At 50.8% G+C, this 14,787-nt stretch overlaps 2 protein-coding genes across 15 annotated transcripts in view; one reads left to right on the plus strand and one right to left on the minus strand.

Annotated features, from left to right (window-relative positions):
* Nucleotides 1-14,787, plus strand: part of NLRP1 (NLR family pyrin domain containing 1) — a 632,803-nt gene that overhangs the window by 576,599 nt on the left and 41,417 nt on the right. For 2 of the 14 annotated variants that reach the window (XM_084985799.1, XM_084985811.1), the window contains exon 1: nt 2,243-2,587. The exons of 10 other annotated variants lie outside the window; for them this stretch is intronic. Coding sequence is in view for 1 of the 4 variants with exons in the window: in XM_084985794.1 (XP_084841920.1) it covers nt 3,200-3,230 (31 nt within the window). In the remaining 3 variants the exon portion in view is untranslated. Of the gene's footprint in view, nt 1-2,242; nt 2,588-2,835; nt 2,961-3,059; nt 3,231-14,787 lie in introns of those variants that run through there. 2 more of the 14 variants (XM_084985794.1, XM_084985819.1) reach the window with 2 other exon arrangements.
* On the minus strand, nt 6,222-14,177 carry LOC146398359 (uncharacterized). Its single transcript, XM_084985922.1, has 3 exons — nt 12,977-14,177; nt 10,388-11,461; nt 6,222-9,111 (listed from the first exon to the last, which is right to left on the minus strand). The coding sequence occupies exons 1-3, from the start codon at nt 13,908-13,910 to the stop codon at nt 9,098-9,100; spliced, it is 2,022 nt and encodes a 673-aa protein (XP_084842048.1). The 5' UTR covers nt 13,911-14,177; the 3' UTR covers nt 6,222-9,097.

A 14,787-nucleotide genomic window follows, 5' to 3' on the forward strand; every position in this document is an offset into this window, starting at 1 on the left:
GAGGGTCTTCAGTACCTGCGTGGGGTAGGTCCAGCCAGGGTGTGGACTCCGTTCCTGGGCAGATAGCATCTGCATGCCCCAAGTTGGTGCAGACACAGAAAGAGGTAGGTAAATAAATAAATGAATAAACACACACACAAACAAACCAATACGGCAAGTGCTCGTGCAGAAATAAGTTCAATACACCATATGTAACTCTATCTGGTCCGAGGTCTCATGGCGAAGAACTCCTGACACATTCAGCCGAGTCACTTGGCCTGTGTTTTTCCTCGAGAGGCACGAGTCTGGACCTAGGCACCTTCTCTGGTGAACGCTGAGCCCGCACCTTTGGGGTTTCTTTTTCCTATAATGCCAGTTTATTTCCATTAAAGCGGACTGATGGTGCTCCGTGTCTCTTTAGCGGCAAAGGGATCTAGCTGTACATGTGTGTACATCCCGTTTGGCTCACATTCGCCTCCATCCTGTTGCAAATCCAAGTGACCAGATGGCCTTCCCTGGGCTCTAGAGCAGGATGTCCTTGTCGACCCACTCCGTGTGCAGGTGTTTAGATCTCTTGCACCCCAAACCCCAGTCCTTCCTACACCCGCCCCTTCCAGTCGGGCCACCTCAAACCTCTTGTCCAGTCCGTGAGTTTCTTTTCTGTGCAGAGAGTCATTAGTGCCATTTGTTAGAATCCCGATACGAGGGGTGTTCTGTGGCCTTGGTCTTTCTCTTTCGGACCGACTTCTCTTCGTAGGGGACTGTCTGAAGCCATCGCCGTGGCTGAGAATGTCCCCTTTGGTTCTGGTTGGATGGCTGAGCCTTAATCCACTGGGTGTATGTACCACATCGCCCTAATCCTACCGTTTGTCGCTGGACATCGGGTGTGTTTCCATGCCTTGGTTTTCGGAACATTGCGGCAGGATCAGAGCGGGGCATCGAACATTTGAGGGAGCACTTTCTGGATATGTGCTCCAGAGTGGGAGTGCTGGGTTATGGGGTCGTTCTAAATTAAGTTCTTCGGATGGACCTCGAGCCTGTGGTCCATAGCAGTTTTCCCAATTTCCATCCTCACCCTCATGGAAGGAGAGCACCCTCTTCTCCACAGCCTCTCCGGGGTGTTGTATTCCTAGTCCCCCTAGTGATGGGCATTCAGAGAGGGAGGACGAGGTACCTCCGCCGTGTCTTGATTTGCATGGCACTCGTCCTGAGTGCTGGTGGTCCTTTGTTTCTGCGGCGAGTGGCCCTGTGTGCCTCTGGATTAGGGACTTGTCCATTCAGGGCTTTGACCCGTTTTATTAAATGGGCTTGGTGGTGGTGGTGTTTGGCTGTTGGGTGGGATCAGCTGGCGAGCTGGTCCTTTGGAAACCCCAGCCTGACCGGGGCTTTGGGATCCGGCTGGAGGTCTGGCGGCTTGTGCGTGCAAGGTGGCAAAACGGTGATAGTTAGGGGAGCAGGTCCGCGCATGCCTGTGTGGTTCTCTCGAGAGGTCTCCTGACTCTCGGTGCCTATGTGTCCCTGGGAGCCTCTTGGGTTCCTGATAGACACGTGGGATGAATGCCTGATCGAAGGAAGGGTCAGGTGATTTCAGGCCGGTAGGTTGAGATAAAGAAAGGTCGCACAGAGGTTCCTCTTGGCCCCCTGGGTAAAAGGTCTGTCTTGGTCCCTTTGGAGGCTTTGACCATCGCCGTGGCTTGAGAACCATGGCTGGGAAGATAACTCGTGCATGCGGAATGCGGGGTCAAAATGGAAGGATGTATACGGTATAGGGAGGAGAAAAAAGACAGACAGACAGACAGAGACAGACAGACCGACAGACAGAAAAGAAGCAAGACCTTAGAGTCCGAATGAAGGAATGACACTTGGGAAATTAAGCAAAAGTCCATAGCTACATACGTAGAAACCTATGTTCAGAAATACAGGAGCAGAGGTGTTTGTAAAAGGAAAAATTAATAATAATAATAATACTAATAAACGGAAGAAAGCGGCCTTGACATCCTGGGTCTGGAGCCGAGTGTTTGAACGGTGTGGCTTAGGGTAGGTTGGCCTCAGGGCTCTGGACGCCTTCGAGAGGGGGAGGGAAAGAACCGACTGGGCAGGGCACTTGCTGATCGTTCAAGAGAGGGAAGGAATAGTATGGAACCCACATATCGCCCAGGGCCAATGCAGCCCCGGAGCTGCTGAGGCAGCCAGAGGAGGAAACCCTGAGAGGTGCTGTTAGAGCAGATGTCCACAAGACGGCGCCAGAGTCCGCTCTGGCCCCAGGTGCCGCGCCGCCGAGGCAGCAGGCGCATGCTCAGGAGTGTGGGGGCTGCTGTGTTGGGCAGAAGCCAGAGCCAGCCGCCAGAGGTTTGTGGTGGTTTTCGGGGCACCTGGCACTCTCCGCCCCAAGGTGCCTGACGTCAGGCAGAGGACACCTAGGTGTGTCTTCCACACTGTTTGGCGGAGAGGCAGCCCGGTTGGGGGGCAGCGGGCTTCGAATTCTTGAGGGGTTCCCTGGGTTTCTGCGTGCCTTGGGTTCCTCCCGAGGCTGGAGCTGAGGTCCACAGAGTCTCCGTGTTGAATGGTGAGCTGGCCATTTGCGGAGCCCCGCCTCTCACCGTTTTAGGTACGTGGAGAGAGTCAGCCTGGTGCCGAGGCGGGACTGTGGGGCAGCGGTGGCATGAAGGCTGGCAGCGGCGCAATCCCCTGTGCTTTCCTTTTCCCTCAATCGCCCTAGCGATAGTTCCTCTTTGCCTTGAGCGATGAGGCTCTCTCCTTTGCAGTACAGCGCCAGCGCCAGCGCCAGCGCCAGCGTAGGGAAGTGTGACCGAAACCAGGTGAGCCGAGTTAGGCAGGGCTGGTTGGTCTCTTCAGGAAATCTCGGAGGGTGTTCCCTCGTGGGGGCCTGGCTCAAGTGTCTCTCGACTTCACTGCTGCGACTGTGGTAATACGTGCATTTGGAGATGCCACCCTGGTTAGACAGCATCCCAGGACCGCAGGTGACACTGAAATATACTTCTCAATAGAAGAAGAAGTCATTGAAAAGAACGAGCTCAAGGGCTAAAGGAGTCACTGTACGCATTCATGCCTTCCTATAGATTAGCGAACGGAATTGCTAGATAAGGCAATGATGAGGCCTCACTTGACGCAATACCTCGGGAGACAGAGGGTCTTCAGTACCTGCGTGGGGTAGGTCCAGCCAGGGTGTGGACTCCGTTCCTGGGCAGATAGCATCTGCATGCCCCAAGTTGGTGCAGACACAGAAAGAGGTAGGTAAATAAATAAATGAATAAACACACACACAAACAAACCAATACGGCAAGTGCTCGTGCAGAAATAAGTTAATACACCATATGTAACTCTATCTGGTCCGAGGTCTCATGGCGAAGAACTCCTGACACATTCAGCCGAGTCACTTGGCCTGTGTTTTTCCTCGAGAGGCACGAGTCTGGACCTAGGCACCTTCTCTGGTGAACGCTGAGCCCGCACCTTTGGGGTTTCTTTTTCCTATAGTGACAGTTTATTTCCATTAAAGCGGACTGATGGTGCTCCGTGTCTCTTTAGCGGCAAAGGGATCTAGCTGTACATGTGTGTACATCCCGCTTGGCTCACATTCGCCTCCATCCTGTTGCAAATCCAAGTGACCAGATGGCGTTCCCTGGGCTCTAGAGCAGGATGTCCTTGTCGACCCACTCCGTGTGCAGGTGTTTAGATCTCTTGCACCCCAAACCCCAGTCCTTCCTACACCCGCCCCTTCCAGTCGGGCCACCTCAAACCTCTTGTCCAGTCCGTGAGTTTCTTTTCTGTGCAGAGAGTCATTAGTGCCATTTGTTAGAATCCCGATACGAGGGGTGTTCTGTGGCCTTGGTCTTTCTCTTTCGGACCGACTTCTCTTCGTAGGGGACTGTCTGAAGCCATCGCCGTGGCTGAGAATGTCCCCTTTGGTTCTGGTTGGATGGCTGAGCCTTAATCCACTGGGTGTATGTACCACATCGCCCTAATCCTAGCGTTTGTCGCTGGACATCGGGTGTGTTTCCATGCCTTGGTTTTCGGAACATTGCGGCAGGATCAGAGCGGGGCATCGAACATTTGAGGGAGCACTTTCTGGATATGTGCTCCAGAGTGGGAGTGCTGGGTTATGGGGTCGTTCTAAATTAAGTTCTTCAGATGGACCTCGAGCCTGTGGTCCATAGCAGTTTTCCCAATTTCCATCCTCACCCTCATGGAAGGAGAGCACCCTCTTCTCCACAGCCTCTCCGGGGTGTTGTATTCCTAGTCCCCCTCGTGATGGGCATTCAGAGAGGGAGGACGAGGTACCTCCGCCCTGTCTTGATTTGCATGGCACTCGTCCTGAGTGCTGGTGGTCCTTTGTTTCTGCTGCGAGTGGCCCTGTGTGCCTCTGGATTAGGGACTTGTCCATTCAGGGCTTTGACCCGTTTTATTAAATGGGCTTGGTGGTGGTGGTGTTTGGCTGTTGGGTGGGATCAGCTGGCGAGCTGGTCCTTTGGAAACCCCAGCCTGACCGGGGCTTTGGGATCCGGCTGGAGTTCTGGCGGCTTGTGCGTGCAAGGTGGCAAAACGGTGATAGTTAGGGGAGCAGGTCCGCGCGTGCCTGTGTGGTTCTCTCGAGAGGTCTCCTGACTCTCGGTGCCTATGTGTCCATCCGATCGTCTTGGATTCCCGAGAGAGCCAGCATATCAGTCCAAGGGTGTAGCACGTTCAGGTGGGGTGGGATTTTAGTGAGGAAACTGAGGACAGATTTCACTGTCTCCCCAGGGACTTTCTTCAGATATATCTAGAAAGTGGGATTTTTTTGGGGGGGGGAAGTTTTTTTGTCTTAATGTGCCCCTGAAGCATATGGAGGTTTTCCAAGCAAGTGGGTTTGTATAGGTGCTACAGGTGCCAGCCTACACCACAGCCACAGCAACTCTGGATCTAATCCGTGTCTGAGACCTAAACCACAGCTCACGGCAATACCAGATCCTTAACCCACTGATTGAGGCCAGGTATCAAAGCCACATCTTCATGGATCCTAGTCAGGTTAGTTTCCACTGAACCATGATGGGAATTCTTGGAAAATATTTTCTTTAATGGCCGCATCCTCGGCATATGGAAGTTTCTACGCCAGGAATTGGATCAGAGCCACAGCTGTGGAAACACTGGATCATTTAACCCACTGCTCCAGGCTGGGCATCAAACCCTTGCCTCCATAGTGACCTGAGCCACTGCAGTAGGATTCTTAACCCACCAAGCCCTAACGGAAACTCCCAAGAGGGAAATTTTAAGGAGGCCAACTTCCTGAAGTTTTTTGGGTTTGGGTTCATGTTGTAATGATTTGGATATAAAAAAGAAGCATCGCTTACGCTGGTGGGGTGTGAGACATATGCTGATCCTCCCACATTAATTTTTAGTTGAAAGTAGCATTATTTTAACAAAGGTGGTCCTAATTTAATGTGCTCCTAAAAAGTGGTCCTTTTTAATGTGTTCCTAAAAGGCTGTGAAGCCTCAGGAAGAGAGCAAAGACCCAAAGCAGGAACATCATTTTAAAAAATTCAGGTCTCAGCAGGGGGAGCCCCTGTGGGTCCCATTAACAAAACTTAGGACACTGTTTCAATGCGTAGAAAGTATTTGAGTGCCATCAATTGGTCAGAAAGAACAGCTGCTTAGAAAGATAAAGAGGAAATAGTTCAAAAGGCATTCAATTCCTGCAGCTTTTACTGCACCAAAAGTGTTGGCCAGGCACTGTCCTAGGGGCAGGTATTACAAGAGCAAAGTAATCAGAGTCCCTGCCTTCAGAGAGCTAACATACTATTGGCAGGTGAAAGTGGCAGAAAGTAAGCGAATAAATCTATGAGGTCAGATGGTGGAGCTCTGTGCAAAAAAATAAAGTGGGCAGGGGTGCGGGGGGGGTGGGGATGGGGGCGGCAAGGAGGTGCTGCCTTATAGGAGGCAAGGTAACAAGCCCTCTGGTTCTCTGGGGAAAATCATTCCAAGAGGATGGAAAAGCCTGTGCAAAGGCCCTGTGGTGAGAGGCTACTCCCTGTGCTTACAGAACAGAAAGGAGTTCCTGTCATGGCTCAGTGGTTAAGGAATCCAACTGGGAACAATGAGGTTGTGGGTTCAATCCCTGGCTTTGCTCAGTGGGTTAAGGATCCAGTGTTGCTATGACCTGTGGTGTAGGTGAAAGCCCAGTCGAGTTAAAATCCCTCTCGTCCTGACTTGGAAGAGGCGACACCCCAAATCACTCACGAGAAGCGGTCTTGATGCAAACAGCAAGAGGATTTTTATTCCGAGCGCGCTGGGGCCCACAGTCGTACGCCACGCAGGGGTAGAGGACTGCGGCCCCGAGTGTGGAGTCGGGACAGCTTTTATGGGGTTCACAACAAAGCCCGCGCTTTTACAAACTAATCATTTTTAAAATATCGCAAACCAGTCAATTCAAAACTTCGAGAGCCCGCGCTTTGTGGACCAATTAATTTTAAGTTGTTCTGGAGTTACATGTTTGTGCCTGTCTCTGGGTGGGGGAGACATATTGTCACCAAGATATATTTATCAGGATTTTCAACATTTTGTGGCACGCCCGATCTTACTGGGGTCCGTTAGGCAATTGACTTCTCCTCTTTTTATCTTATGCAAGCAGGTTTACAGAAGCCAAACAAGCAGTTAGGAGCAGTTTCAAGAAGTTTCAAGCATAGAGGCACATACTCAGGGGCCTGTTTTTCCCCTTCCACAAAGTTTTGTACAGAGCAGAAAGCAAGCCCTAAAACAGCAAAAAGTATGATCTTTTACCTATAGGGAACAGGGTCTGGAATTCGAGGGCATTTAGAGCTTCTTATTAACTTCCTGGGTTCTGGGAGAGTCAGGTTGCATTTTCATCCTTTCATTCCCCACTTCTTCTCTTGTTAATAGTTCTAATCTTAGAACTAGGAAGGCTAAAGGTCAGTTTTTCCTTAGCTTGGAAGGCCTTGGTACTGCTGTCTAAGTACCATGATCCGAACTGCACTCACTTGTTCTCTAACAAAGGCAACAAACCGATTAATTAAGCAAGGCCCAACTGTAAGCAACAGGAGCAGTATTACTAGGGGTCCTGTTAGAGCAGAAAGCAGGGTGGTCACCCATGGGGACTTGTTGAACCATCCCTCAAACCATCCTTGGCCAGCCTCTTTTTCTTTGTGATGTTTTTCTAACCTTTCTCTGAGCTTGCTCATGGAGTCCCTGATAGCTCCTGAATGATCCACATAAAAGCAGCATTCCTCTTTTAAGGCTACACATAACCCTCCTTCTTTTAGAAATAACAGATCTAACCCCCTTCTGTTCTGTAGAACCACTTCAGATAAGGAGGTTAGGGATTCCTCCAGGTTACTGACAGATTTTTCTAGGGCTTGGAGATCTTCCGTTACAATTCGAGGTAGGTTACTAAGTCCTTTCTCCAGCTGTTGTGGTCCTGTGATTAGGGCAGCCGTTCCTGTTCCCACGCCTGCAGCCACTCCCAATCCGAGCATTACAGCTAGTGTCAGGGATATGGGCTCTCTTTTTGGCCGATTATATCTATAGTCATATTCATCAAGGACTGCTTTTTCGGGATAGTAGTACACCCGGGGGACAATTTGGACCATAACGCAAAAGTCTTTAGTTTGGTTGAAAACCAAGGTGGAAACACAAGGGGTTAATCCAGTATTACATGCCCACCACCTGTCATAACCAGGTACCAGATACTGACTCTCAGAGGTTCGATTAAAGGCTTCAGTGTGGTTACAAAGGTGTTGGTGGGATGGGGGAACCCTCCCTATGCAGGTGCCTTTTCCAGAAACCTCAGTAAGGGTAAGCTTATTTTGGGATCCCCATGTACATTGGTCTCTATGTTCCTTTGTCACATTGAATTTCCCTCCTCTAGCCATTCCCTCATAGTAAGGTGGGCCCGAAGCTAAGCAAAGCCAACAAGAAGAGGTAGCCTCTGGAGTCGTGGAGTTAAGAGCTTGAAAAGCTCCCTGGATGAGGCTAAAAAGTTTCGCCCCTGTTTTAATAGTGATGTTAGGCTCAGTGGGGACTGATCCAGAGGTTGTATTGTAATCAGAGGGGTTAGGAGATGGCCTCTGTTCTTGGATTGGAGGTCCTTGTTCGGCCAAACCCTTATTTGGTCCTATAGCAACCGGAGGTTCCATCTGAGTTTCTATTCTGAGGCGAATAGTCAGAACAGATCCTTTCTTTCTCCCAGAGCCTCCATAGTACACTATTCCCCAAAACATACCATTTACCCACTTTTGCATATTTTCTTGTTTTCCTTTTTCAGTGAAACTTATTTTTAAGTAATCTAGGTCTAACGAATGACAGCTTATTTGCTTATTTCGTACATCTTTTTGTACCCGCTGTTGCCAATCTTTCCATCTCCCATGGCCATAATTAAATTGATTATAACTGGTAGGATTGTTAACAAAAGAGTAACTTACTCTGTCTTGCTGAGAGACTGGCCATTTCCAATTCCCATCATTAGAAGTTACGCAGCTCCATTGCTTGCAAAAGAAATCCTGAGGATTTCCACAATATTCTTCATTATTTGGGGGTCCTGGGCAAACATAAAACCCGTAAGCACGGAGTACATCGGGGGGTGTGGCCTGGTCACTGAGACCAGGGATTACTGATCGAAGGCAGACATATACCTCAGGCCACCAGGTCCCTAAGGGAGCCTCCCCTTGAGTGCTGTTAATATTAATACCTGTACCGGAGTCAGTAAGTAACCAGGTGAGAGATAAGGGTTTATGGGAGTTCGGGCTGTCCACAAGGCGTTTACCATTAACTTGAGGAGTTATTGACAGAGTAAGGAACCACGCGATGGAGGCGAAGCTTAAGGGGATTTTCAGTCTTTTCGGCTTTCCACCCCGAATCGGGAGGTGGCACCGGCTTAACGTGGGATGCATGGATCCAGGTGGGGATTCCTTCGACTTTCACAGCTGTTGGTGTGGTCAAAAGTACGAGATAAGGGCCCTTCCACCGAGTCTCGAGGTTTCCTGCATGGTGGCGTCTAACATAGACTGAATCCCCAACTTGGAAGCGATGTGGAACTTGCAAGTCTCCTCCTGAGTAGGCCTCCCGGAGCTGCTTCCACGCTCGCTGCCTCACCCACTCGAGCGCCTTGAGCCTAGAGAACAAAGGCTGGGAAAGCAGCACATCAGCACTATGTGCAAAGGCAATTTCTGCCAACGGGGGGGGGGTCCCCCGTAGAGCAATTCATAGGGGGTCAGCCCAAACTGTCCAGGGGTGTTCCTAACCCTAAAAAGCACAAAGGGCAGGAGAGCTATCCAATCATTAATGCCAGTCTCTGTGGTCAATTTGGTAAGGGTCTCTTTAATGGTTCTATTCATCCTCTCTACCTGTCCTGAGCTTTGGGGTCTGTATGCACAATGCAGTTTCCAATCAATCCCCAATATCTTGGCCAGTCCCTGACTTACCTGGGCAACGAAAGCTGGACCATTGTCTGACCCTATTACCTTAGGTATTCCAAATCTTGGAAAAATTTCCTCCAGTATTTTCTTAGCTACCACGGTTGAAGTCTCTTTCTTAGTAGGATAAGCCTCTACCCATCCTGAAAAGGTGTCTACAAAAACCAATAGATATTTGTTTCCGTATTTAGCCGGCTTTACCTCAGTGAAGTCCACTTCCCAGTGAGCGCCTGGGTGGCTTCCCCTTAATCTCTTTCCTGGAGGTATTCTGGAAGGATTAGCATTAACCAGCTGGCAGGGCACACAATGTTTGACCACCGAGTCAGCCACTCCTGGTAGCCTCAGAACATGATAAGGGGATGTTCTGACCAACTGCTGCAGGTGTTTAGTTCCTAGGTGGGTTAGACGATGTATCTGTTGGACATATTCTAACCCTTCTTTGTGGGGCAGGATTTCCTTCCCATCTGAGGTATAGCAGGTCCCCTCCGGAGTTTCAGAGAACTGGTCTATCTTTTTTATCTCTTGCCAGTCTTCTAGGGTGTACTGTCGTCCGGGTTCTGGGGCTTTGGGTGTTTCTATTATAGGCAGAAGGTTAACACCCTGGGCTGCCTGCTTGGCAACCCGGTCAGCCATCTGGTTCCCTCTGGATATGGGATCTTTGGCTTTCTGATGTCCAGGACAGTGTATAATAGCTAGCCTTTTTGGCAAATGTAAGGCTTCTAATAGGCTTAGAATTTCCTCTTTGTTCTTTATTTCCCTCCCTGCTGAGGTAAGCAACCCCCTTTGCTTATAGATGGCCCCGTGTACGTGTGCAGTCGCAAAGGCATACCTGCTGTCCGTATAAATGTTTATGGATTTCCCTTCGGCCAGCCGCAAAGCTTGCGTGAGGGCCATGAGCTCAGCCTTTTGTGCTGAAGTTCCTTCCGGCAGGCTGCTGGCCCAGATCGTGCGGGTCCCGTCCACCACCGCCGCCCCAGCCATCCTCTTACCTTCCACCACATAGCTGCTTCCGTCAGTGAACCAGGTTAGCACTTCTCCAGTCAGCGGTATGTCTGTAAGGTCCTTGCGGACCCCAGTCTCCTCAATCAATAGTTGATGGCAATCATGAGTCACTGGTTCATCAGCCTCTTCAGGCAGAAGAGTGGCAGGGTTGAGAGCGGCTGGTGGAGCGAACGTGACCCTCTCTGTGAGAAGCAGGCTTTGATAGTGGGTCATGCGGGCGTTGGTCATCCATCGGTCTGGGGGCTGCCGAACGATGTTCTCCAACGCATGGGGGGCTGTTACAGTTATATTCTGTCCCAAAGTCAATTTGTCAGCGTCCTTGACCAGTATGGCCACAGCTGCGATAACCTTCAGGCATACGGGCCAACCACTGGCTACAGGATCGAGCTTCTTTGACAGGTAGGCAACAGGTCTCCTCCATGGTCCTAGAGTTTGGGTTAAAACTCCCCGGGCTACTCCCTTACGCTCATCCACATAAAGGGTAAAGGGTTTAGTCACGTCAGGGAGGGCCAGAGCAGGTGCTCTCAGCAGGGCCTTTTTGATAGCATCAAATGCCTTCTGGTGCTCAGGAGCCCAGGAGAATTCCCCTTTTTCTTTGGTTAGCGGGTAGAGTGGGGCTGCTAAGGTCGCAAACCCCGGGATCCACAGTCTGCAAAATCCAGCTGTCCCCAAAAACTCTCTCACTTGTTTGGCTGTGGTTGGGGCCGGTATCTGGACTACAGTTTTCTTCCGTGCCTCCGTCAGCCATCGCTGCCCGCCCCGCAAACTGTACCCCAAGTATGTTACCTCTCTCCTGCAAATCTGGGCCTTCTTAGCGGAGGCTCTGTAGCCTAGGTCAGACAATTCCAGCAGTAGTGCCTTCATACCTTCTAAGCAGTCCTGTTTGGTGGCTCCCGCCAGAAGCAGGTCATCCACGTACTGGAGGAGGGTCACCTGGGGGTGTTGGATCCTGAAGTTGGCCAGGTCTCTGTGTAGGGCTTCGTCAAAGATGGTCAGGGAGTTTTTGAACCCTTGGGGCAGTCGGGTCCAAGTGAGCTGCCCGGTTCTTCCCGCACCTGGATCTCTCCATTCAAAGGCAAAAAGTGCTTGGCTAGTGGGATGTAGTCTCAGGCAGAAGAAGGCATCCTTTAAGTCCAATACTGTATACCAGCTCCGTTGGGGTGGGAGAGCACACAAGAGGTTATAAGGGTTCGGGACTGTTGGGTGTATATCCTGCACCCATTTATTGACCTCTCTCAAGTCCTGTACTGGTCGATAGTCATTGGTCCCAGGCTTTCTAACCGGTAGCAGGGGAGTATTCCAGGGAGATTGGACAGGAACTAGGATGCCCTGTTGGATTAATCTTTGAACATGCGGCCGAATTCCTTCTCGAGCTTCTTTACTCAAGGGGTACTGTCTGTCTGACACTGGTGTAGCACTGGCCTTCAGTTGAATAACCTGTGGGGGAACTTGCTTTGCCAAACCCATCCCTGCGGTTTCTGCCCAGGCTTGGGGAAACTGTTCCAACCAGAATTGTATATTTTGATCAGGCTTTACTAGGGGAGAATATAGTCGATATTCGTCATCTAATTGGAGGGTCAACACAGTGATAGGTTTGTTATTTGCAGACACTTCTGGTTTTCCTTGTTCAAAAGAAATTTGTGCTCCCATCTTGGTCAGTAAGTCTCTACCTAAGAGGGGTGCTGGGCACTCAGGGATGACCAGAAATGAGTGGGTTACCCGTCCCACTCCCAAGTCAACTGTTCTTTGGGTAGTCCATGGATACTGTTGTTGCCCTGTGGCACTCATCACCCAGGATTTTTTATCTTTTAGTTTTCCTAATGGCTGTAGTAGCACTGAATGTTTAGCTCCGGTATCAACCAGAAACTCAACTGGTTGCCCCTCCACCTTTAAAGTTACCCTGGGCTCGGGGAGGGGGTCCGAACCCCGTCCTCCTTAGTCTTTATCTTCTTCCAGAGCTAAGACCTTCAGTCCTTTGTTTCCCTTCTTGGGGCAGTCCCTTGCCCAGTGTCCTTTTCCTTTACAATATGCACATTGGTCCTTGTCGAGTGGGGTCCTATTGCCCAGGTTCCCTGACTGTCTAGGGCCTGACCTAATTTTCCTAAAATCTCTCTCTCTTTCCCTATTGCTTTTCCCTTCAACCACTGCAGCCAAGATCTTAGTCAAATTCTTCTCTTGCTGTTTATTACGTCTTTCCTCCCTTTCCTCTCTTTCTCTCTCTTTTCTTTGTTCCCTTTCTTCTTCTGTCTCCCTTTTGTAATACACTTTCTCTGCCTCCTTCACTAGATCATGTAACTCAGCCTCCTGTAACCCTTCCAGTCTCTGAAGCTTCTTTCTGATATCCAGGGCTGACTGTCCTATGAAGGCCAGGGCCACTGAGGCTTTCTGGGCCTCCAAGGTAGGATCAAAAGGGGTGAACCGCCTGAAGGCTTCCATGAGCCTCTCAAGAAAAACCGAGGGAGGTTCATTCGGTCCCTGCATCACCTCTCTTACCTTAGCCAAGTTAGTGGGCCATCTTGAGGCGCCCCGGAGACCCACCACCAGAGCCTGGCGATAGATTTTCAAGCTCTCCCTACCTTCAGCCGTGTTGTAGTCCCAACTGGGGCGAGTCAAGGGAAATCCCATGTCAATCTCATTTTGCAACTGCGTGGGTCGCCCGTCGGCCCCAGGAACATTTTTTCTAGCCTCTAACAGAATTCTCTCTCGCTCCTCGGTTGTGAAGAGTGTCTGCAGCAGCTGTTGACAGTCATCCCAAGTAGGCTGGTGAGAGAACATAAGGGACTCCACCAACCCCGTGAGGCGTTGGGGATCCTCCAAAAAAGGGGGATGGTTAGTTTTCCAATTATAGAGATCTTCAGAAGAAAAGGGCCAATACTGGAGGGGCTGCAATTGGCCCCCCGGTATGGGAGGGCCGTACGTGCGCAGCAGTAATGTCGCGATCTCTTCTGTCCGCTCCGGGGTGGCGCCCCTCCGGCTCCGAGTCCCTGCAGCAGGTCCCTCCACCGCCGGAGCTCCAGGAGGAGCAGAGGGTCCCCTCGCAGCACCCTGTGCCGGATAAGGGGGTGGGGGAACAGATTGGGGTTCCGGCCAAGCCGGCGGCTCCTCAATCTCGGGGTAGATATGAGGAGAGGGCTTGACTTTTTCAGCCGAGTGTTTGTTTTTCTCTCCAAGAGCCAGAATTCGGGGACCTGGCTTTCTTGGCTTATTCAGCCATGGTTTAACCCATGGCGGAGGATCCTCTGCCAAATCTTGCCACGTAAGGATATAGGGCTCCTGATCGTGATGAGAGCCGGGTCCAGTCTGAAAAATAATTGCTTTAACAGCCAGGATAATCTCAGAATTAAAGGTCCCCTCTGATGGCCATCCAACATCGAATGTCGGCCATTCAGAGACACAGAAAGTCTGCCAAGGTCCCTTCTTAACCTGAACTGACAAATTATGAGCCCTGGATTTAACTTCAGTCCAATGGTCGAGAGTCAAACTAAGAGGGGTCGTCACCGTCTGTCCCATATTAAAACTGTAGACAAGGATGCACAAGACAAAGACACACAAAACAGAAACCAACAGATCCAGACACACGCGACCCGTCCGCGTCTTCCACAGGCAGGCAAAAGAGTCGGACGGCCGCGGAAGGGGAAGCTTTCGCTTCAACAACAGAACTCGGTCCTCTGACCGACAGAAGGAGACCACCAGGCGTCCCTGGCTCTCCCCACCTCCCGGGGCGTCCCCCAGGGTGGCAGCCTGTGATCCTCCTAGCACGTCTGCTGATCACAGTCCCCCAGTCCTGACGGTCTGAGAGGACAGCTGCAAACTGAAAGCGCGCATCACCGAAAACAGACACTCAGAACAGAGACGCCAGCCGACACACACACTCACACGTTCCAAAGGGGATCCCTTTACCTCCAAGTCGGTTCTCGGGTGTGAGGGGTAGTCGCGGGTTTCCCGGCCAACGCACCAAAATGAAAGCCCAGTCGAGTTAAAATCCCTCTCGTCCTGACTTGGAAGAGGCGACACCCCAAATCACTCACGAGAAGCGGTCTTGATGCAAACAGCAAGAGGATTTTTATTCCGAGCGCGCTGGGGCCCACAGTCGTACGCCACGCAGGGGTAGAGGACTGCGGCCCCGAGTGTGGAGTCGGGACAGCTTTTATGGGGTTCACAACAAAGCCCGCGCTTTTACAAACTAATCATTTTTAAAATATCGCAAACCAGTCAATTCAAAACTTCGAGAGCCCGCGCTTTGTGGACCAATTAATTTTAAGTTGTTCTGGAGTTACATGTTTGTGCCTGTCTCTGGGTGGGGGAGACATATTGTCACCAAGATATATTTATCAGGATCTTCAACATTTTGTGGCACGCCCGATCTTACTGGGGTCCGTTAGGCAAT

This window comes from Sus scrofa, chromosome 12 (genome assembly GCF_054392235.1).
Source record: "Sus scrofa isolate SSC_HxYL_T2T_F1_AM1 chromosome 12, Sscrofa_HxYL_maternal_Yorkshire_Landrace_v2.0, whole genome shotgun sequence".
Taxonomy (NCBI): domain Eukaryota; kingdom Metazoa; phylum Chordata; class Mammalia; order Artiodactyla; family Suidae; genus Sus; species Sus scrofa.

Excerpts from the sequence above, each read along its gene's own strand:
- LOC146398359 (XM_084985922.1), bottom strand. The coding sequence starts at position 13,910 with ATGGGACAGACGGTGACGACCCCTCTTAGTTTGACTCTCGACCATTGG. Across the intron at positions 11,462-12,976 it reads GGACTACAACACGGCTGAAG|ATCCAGGTGCGGGAAGAACC; the intron begins GTAGGGAGAGCT and ends TTGAATGGAGAG.